This window comes from Cervus canadensis, chromosome 24, assembly GCF_019320065.1.
Source record: "Cervus canadensis isolate Bull #8, Minnesota chromosome 24, ASM1932006v1, whole genome shotgun sequence".
In the NCBI taxonomy this organism is placed as follows: domain Eukaryota; kingdom Metazoa; phylum Chordata; class Mammalia; order Artiodactyla; family Cervidae; genus Cervus; species Cervus canadensis.
The window spans coordinates 5,978,240-5,990,559 of NC_057409.1; the positions used below are offsets into that span (position 1 = coordinate 5,978,240).

The window sequence follows — 12,320 nt, forward strand, 5'->3', positions numbered from 1 at the left end:
CCAGGACCACTCCCTAGCCCCTCTGCCCACGGCAGCCAGCAGTTAGCCCTGGTTAAAGGAAGACATGGCAGCCTTTTGCTCAGTCATGTCCGACTCTTTGCAACCCCAAGGACTGCAGCACGTCAGGCCTCCCTGTCCATCACCTACTCCTAGAGCTTACTCAAACTTGTGTCCATCGAGTCGGTGATGCCATCCAACCATCTCATCCTCTGTTGTCCCCTTCTCCTCCTGCCCTCAATCTTTCCCAGCATCAGGGTCTTTTCCAACGAGTCAGCTCTTTGCATCAGGTGGCCAAAGTATTGGAGTTTCAGCTTGAGCATCAATCCTTCCAATGAACATTCAGGACTGATTTTCTTGAGGATGGACTGGTTAGATCTCCTTGCAGTCCAAGGGACTCTCAAGAGTCTTCTCCAACACCGTAGTTCAAAAGCATCAATTTTTCGGCGCTCAGCTTTCTTTATAGTCCAACTCTCACATCCATACATGACCACTGGAAAAACCATAGCTTTGACTAGATGGACCTTTGTTGGCAAAGTAATGTCTCTGCTTTTTAACATGCTGTCTAGGTTAGTCATAGCTTTTCTTCCAAGGAGCAAGCTGCAGTCACCAGCCGTGAAATAACAAGGGCTTAATAAGTGCCTATTGAATAAATTCATAACACACCACCTCCCCAAATGGACCCGCACTCCTGAGTGCAGAGACTATATCTTCTTTGTCTCTGTATCCCCAGGTCTTATCACAAAGCAAGCGGTGGGCCAAGAATGAATGTATATAATAGAAGTAAACGCTTGTATAGCCCTTCATATGAACCAGGCAGGCACTATAGCAAGTGCCTTCCTTCCCTTAACTCATGTCATCTTCCCAGCAAATATAAGGCAGTGTCATCATTCCCCCCTATTATACAAACATGGAAACTGAGGCACAGAGAGTTAGGGAACTTACCCACAGTTGCGCTGTTAGCCAGAGGCAGGCCTGGGATTCCGCCCTGGCAGCGAGCTCCACGGTTCAGGCCCTGGTTCAATTTCATCCATTTCTTAGGAGTGGGAGCTAGACTGTGGTGAGCCGGCCTCTACTCAGAACACAGACAGATTCCCCTGGTCTGCTGGACACCCCCAGAAAGAGAGAGACACTGCTTCCCCACCCCGAGGCCTGGCACATGCGGCCTGACAGCACTCCACTCCCCTGCCCATCAGTTGTTTGGGGATTAACCCGTAGTCTCTGGGCAGAGAAGGGGGAGCCGAGCGGCGGGCCAGCCAGAGAGGCTTCGAGGATCGCTCTGTGCCAATTAGCAGCCCCGCTGTGCCAGGCCCAGATGGAGCCCCGCCTCGGCCTGACTCAGGGCTCACTCGGTCAATTATCACCTATCCCCGGAGCCCAGGGGGCAGGCAGGGAGAAAATCTGTTTCCCCGTAATCCTCTCTCCTCCTCCCGGCTGACTGCCATCCCCGCCTCGGGTTGCCTGGCTGAGGGCTCCAGGAATCTGCAGAAGGCAGGTGCTGCCTGCCCACTTTGGCTCCAGGTCCTGGGTTTGGGGCCCAGGCTTTGCCCCTCTACCTTGCTGAGTGACCCCAGCAAGCCCTGTCCCCTCAGTTGGCCTGAAAAATGGTCTCCAGCCCTGACACTCCGCCACTTGATAATTCCTGTAACCGGTAGTACCTGGAACCACAAAGACCTGGAGTCAAACCTCAGTTCTGCCATTTAGTAGCTGTGTGACCTTGTGACGTTCACTTACCCCCTCCAAGCCTCAGTTTCATCATCTGTAAAATGGGGGTGATAATGATAACCTACTTCAATGAGTGGTTGCGTGGATTCAGTGAGAGAACCCGTGTAAATCACTTGCACTGGGCTTGTCACCTTGAAAGCACGTAATAAAGGGTGATTATTACTGTCCCTACATGCTGAATGAGTAATAACAGCTAAGGTTTATATAGCACTTGCTCTATATCCTAAGCACTTTACATGTGTTAACCTATCAAACCCACAGCCCCTAACCCCAGGTTGCTCGCAGTCCAGTTAGAGAGACAGACCTGCCTTCATCTGGCAGACTGAATTAACTGAGCACCTTCTATGCACCCTACCCTGTACTAGGTGCTCAGGATGTAGATTAAAGCCCGGCCCCTACCTGAACCAGGGGTCACCAGCCGATGGGTGGTGACGTACAGGTGAGGTCTAGTGGTGGGATGGGCTGGGTTTTGCTGGTTTGGCTCACAAGAGCTGACTGTGGGCATTTCTTCCTAACTCAGTGTTTAGTTATCTCAGATTGGTAGCTTGAAATTTGCCCTGGTGGGAGAGCATTTTCACCATATCAATTGGCAAACACAACAAATCAGGGCATTCCCCCCACCCGCCAAATAGCCGTTTACCAGCACATCACTGTCCGGGTAACCTGTACCTGATATGCTGCAGTGGAGTCGAGTCATCTGCTGTGGACAGCGGAAGGCAGGCCTCCCAGAGGAACACATGTCAGACACACCGATCCAGCGGGATCGGAGGATGGGGGAGGTGGGCATTCAGGTACAGGGACTGGTGTGTACACGCCCGGAGCATCCAGAGACTTTCAAACAGAAGAGAGAGGTGACAGACAGATGGGGCTGTGCATCCAGGAGGGTTTGTCCGGGGACTGTGGCTATTTCTGGGATGCAGAGCTTCCAGTCTGAAAACCAGGGATGACTCGGTCTCCCTGGTGGACAGGCCCATGGGAGGACCCATGGGGAAAAGTGAGACGTGGAGAGAGATCTGAGCCTTGAGGCAGTTCTGGTGAAATTGACATGATAACGGTGGTACCCAACCTGGCATTTACTAAGTCTTTTCTCTCCCACTGTCTCATATGATTCTCACAACACCTTGTAAGGGGCATATCTGTTCCCTCAAGAAATGCATGCTGAGCACCTACTATGTTCCCACCACTCTGCCAGTTGCTAGGCAACCAAGGAGAACCAGACCAACCAGGTTCTTTTCCTCTCCGGGTACTTCCAAATGCAGGAAAAGGACAGAAGGCACACAAGTTGATAAGCTATTTCCTAATATGATTGCAAATTGTGATGAGGGTCAGTGAAGGGAATAGAGACGAAGGGGAGAGTATCAGGAAGGGGCAGGAAGGCTCCAGAACCGCCCTTCCAGGCCTAGGTGCGTGCATTCATTCTGAGCACGTGGGGCCCCGTGGTGAGCTTGAGCTCTGAGTCTTCTCATGAGATCGCTCCAGCTACTGCAGATGATTGGCAGGGAGGCCGAGGTGGAGCAAGAGACACACTCAGAGGCCTCTCGCCACGTCTAAACCACGTAGGGGTCAGTTCCCTTTCCAGGGAGGAGACTGAGTCTCAGAGAGGGCAGGAGACCTGTCTGAACCCACACCTATCTGGGGTAAAGCCACCGAGGTTTGTGACCTCAGCTGTCTCTGTTTTCTTCCCACTTCTATACACGAGACTCAGGTGTTAGCAGTTCGGTGCCTTCCCCAGCTGAGATGCTAGGAGCAGTGTGGGCCCTGGGGCCCTGGGCAGCATGGACTGGGGGCTGCCTCCGACCCCTTCTCTGTATGAGAAGAGGTGGCTGGTAGGGGGCTAAGACCCCAGCACACCCTCATCACACTGTACACTTGGGATCAGACTCTGCCTCTGCTGCTAAAGAGCCACGTGTTATTTGCCCCTCTGTGGACCTGTTGACTCACATGTCAAGCGCAGCAGCGGAGCGGATACCCGCAGGTCCTCACTCCCTCCATCCATCACTCGCTAGGTAGCCAACATCATATTGGGAGTTTACAGTCATACTTACAGATGTGTAAGTAGTTCAAATAGGCCCCTCAACCCTTTTTGGGGGAGGTGGCTTGGGGAAGACATCCTGGAAGGGGGATACCTGTGCTGTCCTAACGGGGCGTAAGAGTGTGCCTGATGACAAAGGGAGGGCATTCCAGGTAATGAGGGCAGGAGGGACACAGGTGTGGGGGCAGGCTGGGGGAGGGAGGCGCCGCACGCGGTGGACAGTGCAGCGTCAGGCTTGGGGCAGTGGGTGCTGAGAGCGGGCAGGTGCCGGCTCTGGGGTCCCGGGCACCCTGAGGAGTTTAGGGAGCGATCGTGGATTTTTCTTACATAGAAATTTTATTTTGATACAATTCACATTACCATAAAATTCACCTCTTTAAATTGTACAAGTTAGTGACCTTTCTTTTTTTTAGTATTTTCACAGAATTGTGTAACCCTCACCACAGTCGACTTTAGAACATGTTCATCACCTCAGAAAGAAGCCCCGTAGCCATTAGCAGTCACTCTCCATTCGCTGCTCTCAACAGCCCCTGGCAACCCCTCAGCTACTTTCTGTCTCTCTAGATGTGCCCCGTCTACCCATTTTCATATAAATGGAAGCATGCACTGTGCGGCCTTTGTGTCCAGCTTCTTTCACCAAGCACGATGCTCTCAAGGTTCATCCATGTTGCAGCGTGTATCAATACTTCGTTCCTTTTTATGGCTGAATAATATTCCATTGTATATGCCATTGTGGATTTTCAAAGGACGCAAAAAAAGTCAGTGCTTTGGAAAGCTGGCTCTGGAGGGTGGGCGGCAGGAGGCCAGATGGCCATGAGAGGCTCAGGAGTGGGCAGAAGGGGCTTTCCGGATGCCCGCGGAGCGGGGGGCGGCTGAGGAGAGCCAGGGACAGGCCCTGCTGAGGAGGGAAGGCCTGGTAATTGATTGGCCACAGTGGGTGAGGGAGAGGAGGAGGCCCCCAGGGCTCCTGGTGACCAGGTGGAGAGCGATGCCATTTCCCAAGACCAACGGGTGGTTTTCATGAAGCCCAAATATACAGAAAGTACAGAATGTCCCGCGGGAGGGCTGAGGGGTGGCCAGGCAGGAAGCCTGCTGATGGAGGCAGACTGGGGCATCAGAGAGGGGGACCGGGACATGGCGATGCAGGGAGGCCAGCCGGGAAGGTGGTCCAGATGGAGGGGCTGGCACAGCGCGGAGTGGAGAGCGGGCAGCCACCCACTGGCCAGGCCCACGGAACTGCCAGCAGATGGGAGAGGCGTGCTAAAGCTGGGCAGGCTCTCGCCTGGGAGGGAGCCAGGAGGATCCCAGTCTTGGGACCAAAGCCTTTGGCCTCTAGCAGGTGGCCCTCACAGGATCCCCGTGGCCCCATTCTACCGCAGAGCACATTGAGGCTCAGAGAGCTCAACCACGCAGCTAGAGCCAGGGATGCAGCCCGTGTGTCTGGACGGGACATTGCCGAGAGGCCGAGATGGCGAGGCTGTCCCTTCATCCATCCAGCAGGGGAAGGCTGGTGCCTAAGAGGGAGGGCGGTCAGGGTGTCCAGGGCCAGCGCAACAAAGCGCAGCAAGCCCTGGACGGGCGCCCAGAGCAGAAGCCGCCAGTCCCTGCCCAGCACGTGTGGACCATCGGCATAGTGCAAGTCTCTCACAGGCAGAACAGTGTGGCGGTTAGGGATGTGACCTCCGCAGTCAGACCAGCCGAGATCAGATCCCAGCACTGCCCCTGTAAGCCCACATCCTCGGAAAACTACTTCACCTCTCTGCTTTCTTTCCCTCATCAGAAAACACTACCTCTGATGTAGGGCTGGGTGGGGTTTGGATCTGTTCCTATGGGTTCAGTCCTTTGAACAGGGCCAGCACTTAATGAGTACTCAATAAATGCTGTGCTTTTCGTATTTACGCTCCGGAGCCCTGGTTTTCCCCCTCTGTGTGACGGATGAGGCACCTCCCGCCACCCTCCTCATTGGGGTCGCTGTGGCCTGGCTGGTTGCTTCAAGGTACGGTCTTTCCCTTGTCCGGCAGCTCCTTAGGGACTGGGCTGAACCTAGTTCTTCTCCAAGATCCTGGCAGAGCCTGGTCAGGGTGGCACCAGCCAGGGCTGCAGAATTAGGGGGGTTGCCACCTGGAAGCTCCCCTGCAAAAGGCAGGCAAAGTAGGACCCCAGGTGGAGTGAGGGTGCTGTGTTTTAGCACCCCTGGGGGAAACGCCGTTTGCTTCATCACGGAGACTTCCCTGAGATTGGAACTGCAACCCCTCTCTGACCCTGGGCCAGGCACTGTTCATCACATGCAATCCTTCATGGCTACTTTTGGAGGTAGACACTCTCTTACCAAGGAGAAAACTGTAGTTCAGAGAGGCTGAACCACCTCTCTGAGGTCACCCAGCAGGCTGGTGCTTGAACCAGATACAGCTTACTAATGCCAGGAATTGCTGAGGCAGTTTTGCCTGAATTGACCCAGGTAATCCTCACAACAACTCCAGGAGGTAGATGCTATTGCCCCATTTTACAGATGGGGAAACAAGCATCTGGCTCCAGGCCAGAGGCAGGCACAGGAGGAGCCGGGGTTCGCTCAGCAGCCGGCACAGTAAGCTCCGCTCCTCCCTGCCTTTCGGCCGATATGGTCCCCGAAGCCCAGGCCCTTTCCGCTTCAGCAGGCGGCTTCGGGGAGTATGTGTGGGGCAGCTGCTCGGGGCCAGGCTCTGTGCTAGGCGCAGGGGACAAAGCCGTGGATTAGACATGGCTCAGTCCTGGGGGAGCCAAGAACAAGGCCAAGAGAGTCCCCTTGATGAGTAACTATGACAGAGGAGTGAAGTACCCTGAACTCAAGTCACGTAAGGTGGTGATCCCCAATGTTTTTGGCAGCAGGGACCGGTTTTGTGGAGGACAAATTTTCCACAGACCAGAGAAGGGGTGATGGTTGTGGGATGATTCAATTACATTTATTGTGCACTCTATTTCTATCATAATTACATTTTGATATATAATGAAATAATTGTGTGTGTGTGTCCAACTCTTTTTGACCCCGTGGACTGTAACCAGTCAGGCTCCCCTGTCCGCAGGATTTCCCAGGCAAGGGTACTGCAGTGGGTTGCCATGCCCTCCTCCAGGGGATCTTCCCAACCCAGGGACTGAACCCTCATCTCCTGTATTGCAGGCAGATTCTTTACTGCTGAACCACCAGGGAAGCCCCTGAAATAATTATACAACTCACCATAATGCAGAATCAGTGGGAGCCCTGAGCTTGTTTTCCTGCAACTAGATGGTTCCATCTGGGGTGACAGGAGACAGTGACACCCAAAGTGTGTCCAGTCTACTCCATCATCTTGTTTGGTTGCTGTCATTGCAGAAAATCCTGCTTCACGTAGATAGGATGTTGGAAATAGAAGCAGGCTTTTCAGTGCTTTTTTGGCCATCTCAGGATATTCCAACTTGACTTGAATCCAGAATGTGTGGCGATTTGAAGTTGTCTCAAACATACTTTTAAGGCCACAGTCATGTGCAATCTCAAGTGGTAATGCAAGCAATGGGGAGCGGCTGTACCTACAGATAAAGCTTTCCTCCCTCACCTGCTGCTCACTTCCTACCATGCAGCCCGCTTCCTAACAGACCGAAGACGGGTCCCAGCCCATGGCATGGAGCTTAGGGAACCATGTAAGACTAAGGAGAGCAGCGTCTCTGAGGGGTCTGGGAGGAAAGAAAGTTGCTAAGACTTAGACTGGACTGGAAAAATGATTCAGGGACATCTATGTGAGCCATTTATAATATATGAGGAAACTAATGCTCAGAGAGGTGGAGTTACTTGCCAAAGGTCACACAGAACATGGGCATGGAATGCACAGGGGCAGGTGAAGCCCCTGGCCTCTGGGCAGTTCAGCCACATTACATCCCCAGGAAGAGCTTGCCCATTGCACAGCTCTTCCTGGTCCACCTCTCACTTACCCCTTGCTTGACCCCCTGACCTGAGGCACCATAGGAGAGCTGAGATTATGAACCCCAGAATGCAGAAGAAACTGAGGCCAAGAAATGGGCAAGACCTAGACCCCATACCTCCTGATTTCCAGTCCAGGGCCAGGAGGAGGGTGGGGGGCTGGGTCTGCACATAGGAAGACACAGGAGTGGACACCTCTTGAAGAATCTAAGCGCTGAGCGTTAGGCCCTGAATCCAAATCCTAAACATGCCCCCAGAGCAGGGAAGAATGCCGAAACCCCAGGGGAAAACCCAGCTTGTTGAATGCCCACCAAGTGCAAACACTGCCCTCCTCAGGCTGCCCCTGGTACTGCAAGCCCTCTTTACTAAATAGATCAAACACCTGCTGTTAACAGCTACTATTCATTGGACATCTATACTGTGCAAGGCCTCGGGCCATGTGCCTCGCATATTTATGCAAAATGTTCACAATGGCCTTCAGAAATGGGCCTTGGCATAATTTTGCTTTTCCAGTGGCTCAGCGGTAAAGAATCCACATGCATTGCAGGAGATTCAGGAGTCGCGGTTTCGATCCCTGGGTTGGAAAGATCCCCTGGAGAAGGAAATGGCAAACCACTCCAGTATTCTTGCTAGGAAAATCTCATGGGCCTGACGGGCTACAGCCCACTGGGTCACAAAGAGTTGGGTATGACTAAGTGTGCACACATACACACACACATCATAATTTTACTAAAAAAGAAAACAAGTCTCAGAATGGATAAACTATTTGTCTGGGCCACACAGCTAGAAAAAGGGCCAAACCGGAACTCAGACTCAGGTCTGTCTGCTTCCCAAGCCAGCCTCCTTTCCTGCTCTCCCACATCACCTCTCTACATGCCCTGTGCTGGGCTAGGACTTTTCTCCTGCAATGTTATCCTCGCAATCACCTAGAACCCAGGAATCTAGGTACAAGAATCAGAGCCCAGCCAGCCATTAGTCACCAAGCCTGGACCATGGGCACTGCCCTAGGCTTCGTCACAGTCTTCAGACTAAGTCGGGATTGGTCCTAGAAGCTGTGGTACAGCCCACCTGCAGGAGGAAGGGATGGTTGCTAGGGGCCCCAGCTGAACTCACAGACAGCTTCAGAGACAAACTCCAGCTTCAGGGGAACCTTCTGGGCACAGCTGGGACTGCCGTGTTGGGGCCTGGAGACCCTCAAGAGCTTTCAGAGGTGAGGTTCCCCATCAGTGAACCCCACGGTGTGGCCCCTCTGGGACGTTGCATAGTCCTTCCGTGGCTTGTGGCCTGAGTTCTCATTTGGTTTCCCCAGTGACTCTCCTTGTCTTCTCTCCAGGTTGCCCATCTGGAACCTTCAAGGCCAACCAAGGGGATGAGGCCTGTACCCACTGCCCCATCAATAGCCGGACCACTTCAGAAGGGGCCACCAACTGCGTCTGCCGCAACGGCTACTACAGAGCAGACCTGGACCCCGTGGACATGCCCTGCACAAGTACGTCCAGGGCCCCTGGAGTGGGACGCCCGACCGAGTCCCGAGTCCACCTGCAGGAACTCTCAGAGGGTGGGGTGGCTGTCCGGCTCCAGTAACCTTTCCTAAGTGAGGGGCAGCCAGGCACCTGGTGGGAGGGGAAACGGAAAACTGGCTAGAAAGAACCATCCTGGGGTGGTCGTGCTGCCAACCGGAGACACCGCAGAGCTGGCATCTGGCTCCTCACCCCCTTCTGCTAAGTCACACGCAGGATGAAGTCAAGGTCTTGATTCACAAAGGGACAGAGAATGGAAAGCTTGGCAGAAGAAGAGCCAACACAGGTGGTGTCTGTGGTAGAAAAGGCTTCCCAGTGTTCTTTTCTGGCGGCGGTTGCCTGAATCACAGGCCAAGGTTCTCCAAGAACAGGGTGACCGCGAGGGCCATGTCACAGCCCTGTATCAGACAGGAAAGGCAGTCAGCTGCCAGTAGCAGAGAACTGACCCCTGTAGCTTAAACCTTAAGAATTTATTCTTGGAAACCCAAAGACAGGCAACCCTCGGGTAACGCGGTAAATCATGAAGTTCCCCAAGACCCTGCACTTTATTCTGCTCTTCCAGCCGCAGCAGGCGGTTTCCACCCTTTGGGTCACATCATGGTCCAACGTGGCTGCTGAAGCTCCAGCCACCACACACATTCTCAGTCGTGGAAAGTGGGAAAGGGATAAGGGGACCTACTATAGCTATCTCCTTTTAAGAAAAAGTCCTAACTGTCAACTTCTGTATATCAGTGGCCAGCACTTAATCCCAGGAGGCTGGGAAATAAGAGTCTTTAGTTGGACATATTGCCACCGTCAATAAAGGTGGGTCCTGTTATAAGGAAAAGGGGGGAAATAGATGTTTGTTGTTTGGTCACTCAGTCTTGTCCGACTCTTTTGTGACCCCATGGACTGTAACCTGCCAGGCTCCTCTGTCCATGGAATTTTCCAGGCAAGAATATTGGAGTGGGCTGCCATTTCCTTCTCCAGGAAATAGATATTGGGTGGATATAATTCCAACTCAAAAAGACTGTCCCTAGTAAGGAACACGGAGGAGGGTGGAGTCCGGGGAGAAAGGTTTGAGCAGGTGGGTACAGTAGGATGGAGAGTTATATTCTAGAAGCATGTCTCTTGGGTGGAGAGGAGAAAGGGTTTAGAGGAAGGCTTTGGGGAGGCCTAGGCTGGAGCCAGGGCAGTGGGCACAGAGCGGTCTCTTGGGGAATGCACCCCCACCCCCCCTGACAGACCCCTCCCCCCTCCGCAGCGATCCCCTCCGCGCCCCAGGCCGTGATCTCCAGTGTCAACGAGACCTCACTCATGCTCGAGTGGGCCCCGCCCCGGGACTCGGGAGGCCGCGAGGACCTGGTCTACAACATCATCTGCAAGAGTTGCGGCTCGGGCCGGGGCGCGTGCACCCGCTGCGGGGACAACGTGCAGTACGCCCCCCGCCAGCTGGGCCTCACCGAGCCGCGCATTTACATCAGCGACCTGCTGGCCCACACCCAGTACACCTTCGAGATCCAGGCCGTGAACGGCGTCACTGACCAGAGCCCCTTCTCGCCGCAATTTGCCTCCGTGAACATCACCACCAACCAGGCAGGTAAGCGGCTTCGGATGCGGGCTCCCCGGGCGGCGCTGTGCCATGCTGGGCCAGACAGGTATCCTGCCAGCCCTTGTTAAAGACTCCCTCACATCTGCAGAGCGCTTTCCTCTTTTCCAAGGCTGTTCATGTGATCCGGCCACCTGGGAGAATCAGTGTTACCTCTCGGCTATGGTGGCATTTATCATAATCACTGCCATTTGTTGAGCATGTATTCTTGAAGACGAAAGTAAAGCTGCTATAACAAAAGGGCCCGGTGTTCAGTGGCTCCAAGAACACAGAAGAATGTTTCTCTCTCGTGTAAGAGTCCAGGGGTGAGCAGGCCAGGTCAGCAGGGGCAGCTCTGATCCACCTGGAGTTTCAGGGACCTGGCTTCCTTCTCTCTTGTCTCACGAGCCTCCACGCTCCTCATCCGCCTGTTCGAAGCTGAGTCGCGGGCTTGTCTGCTCTCTGACCTGTACAAACGGGAGAGACAGGAGACCGGGGCAGCGGTATGTTTTAAGCAAGGTAGGCAGAAGCGGCGCCTCCCACTCTTGGGCACGGTCCACTGGAAGGAACGTGGTCTCGTGGCCTCCCCAAGCTGCAAAGGAGGTCGGGAAACATCATCTCTCCCAGCCTAACTTAAACCTCCATCACAACAGCAGGTGAGGAGACAGACTTCAGTGGCCATCTAGCAGTTTCCACATGTGCTTTTTCTGAACCTTCAGCCCCCTCCAGTCTAATTCCAGCAAAACTCTTCTCCCCAGGCTTACCTTTAATAATCCATCTGTGACCCCCATGTCCCCACCCCCATCTTCTGCCCTGGTTTCCTTTAAAACAAAAAAATGGTTGCCAAATGATGCATCCCACCACCTCCCCTCACCTCCCCTCATCCCCCTTCACTCCACGGCACTCAAGCTTCCAGCCCCACCTCTCCACCAAGGCCGTTGTCCTCAGGCTCACCTGGGACCTCCAGATGGCCAGGTCCAGGAGACCCTTCCCAGTCTCATCCCCATCCAAGGGACACGTGAGATTTTCCAGCATTTCATGGTTCCTGCAGTTCCTTCTGAAGACTGTGGTTGGCCCTCTGAGTGTGCGCCTTAGTAATTTACTCAGCAGTCTTTGCAAGGCCCTGCTGTGAGTGTGGTCTGGGGCCCATCTAAGTGGGGCGAAGGGAGACCAGGCTCCAAGACAGACAGTGAGTGGGCTGGGCATCCAGAGATGGAGGTCCAGGAAGCCTTCCAGGAGGGGGCAGAATTTGACCTGCAGTTTGAAAGACTCACAGAGTTTTGAAGGGCTTGATGGAAACAGATGGGATTTTGAGAGGAAGAAAAGGCATGCACATGCACATGGAAGGAGAGGCGGCAGCCAGCTCCACCTGGTTGAGGGGTGTTTTTATACATGACCTCACTGCCACCCACCCCCCGGCCTCCAGGAGTAGGAGGCATCTGTGTCCCCATTTCACAGATGGTACTCAGAAAAGTTGAGTCACAAAGCTAGGCAGGGTGTGAGGCAGGAATTGACTAGGTCTAACAGACTCCAGTGCTCAGCACCATCTAT

At 53.9% G+C, this 12,320-nt stretch overlaps 1 protein-coding gene across 2 annotated transcripts in view; it reads left to right on the top strand.

The window, feature by feature from the left end:
• The window catches only part of EPHB2 (EPH receptor B2), a 213,240-nt gene that overhangs the window by 148,489 nt on the left and 52,431 nt on the right, over window positions 1–12,320 (top strand). For both annotated transcript variants that reach the window (XM_043444771.1, XM_043444772.1), the window contains exons 4-5: window positions 9,016–9,171; window positions 10,446–10,781. In XM_043444771.1, coding sequence (XP_043300706.1) covers window positions 9,016–9,171; window positions 10,446–10,781 — 492 coding nt within the window. The remainder of the gene's footprint in view (window positions 1–9,015; window positions 9,172–10,445; window positions 10,782–12,320) is intronic.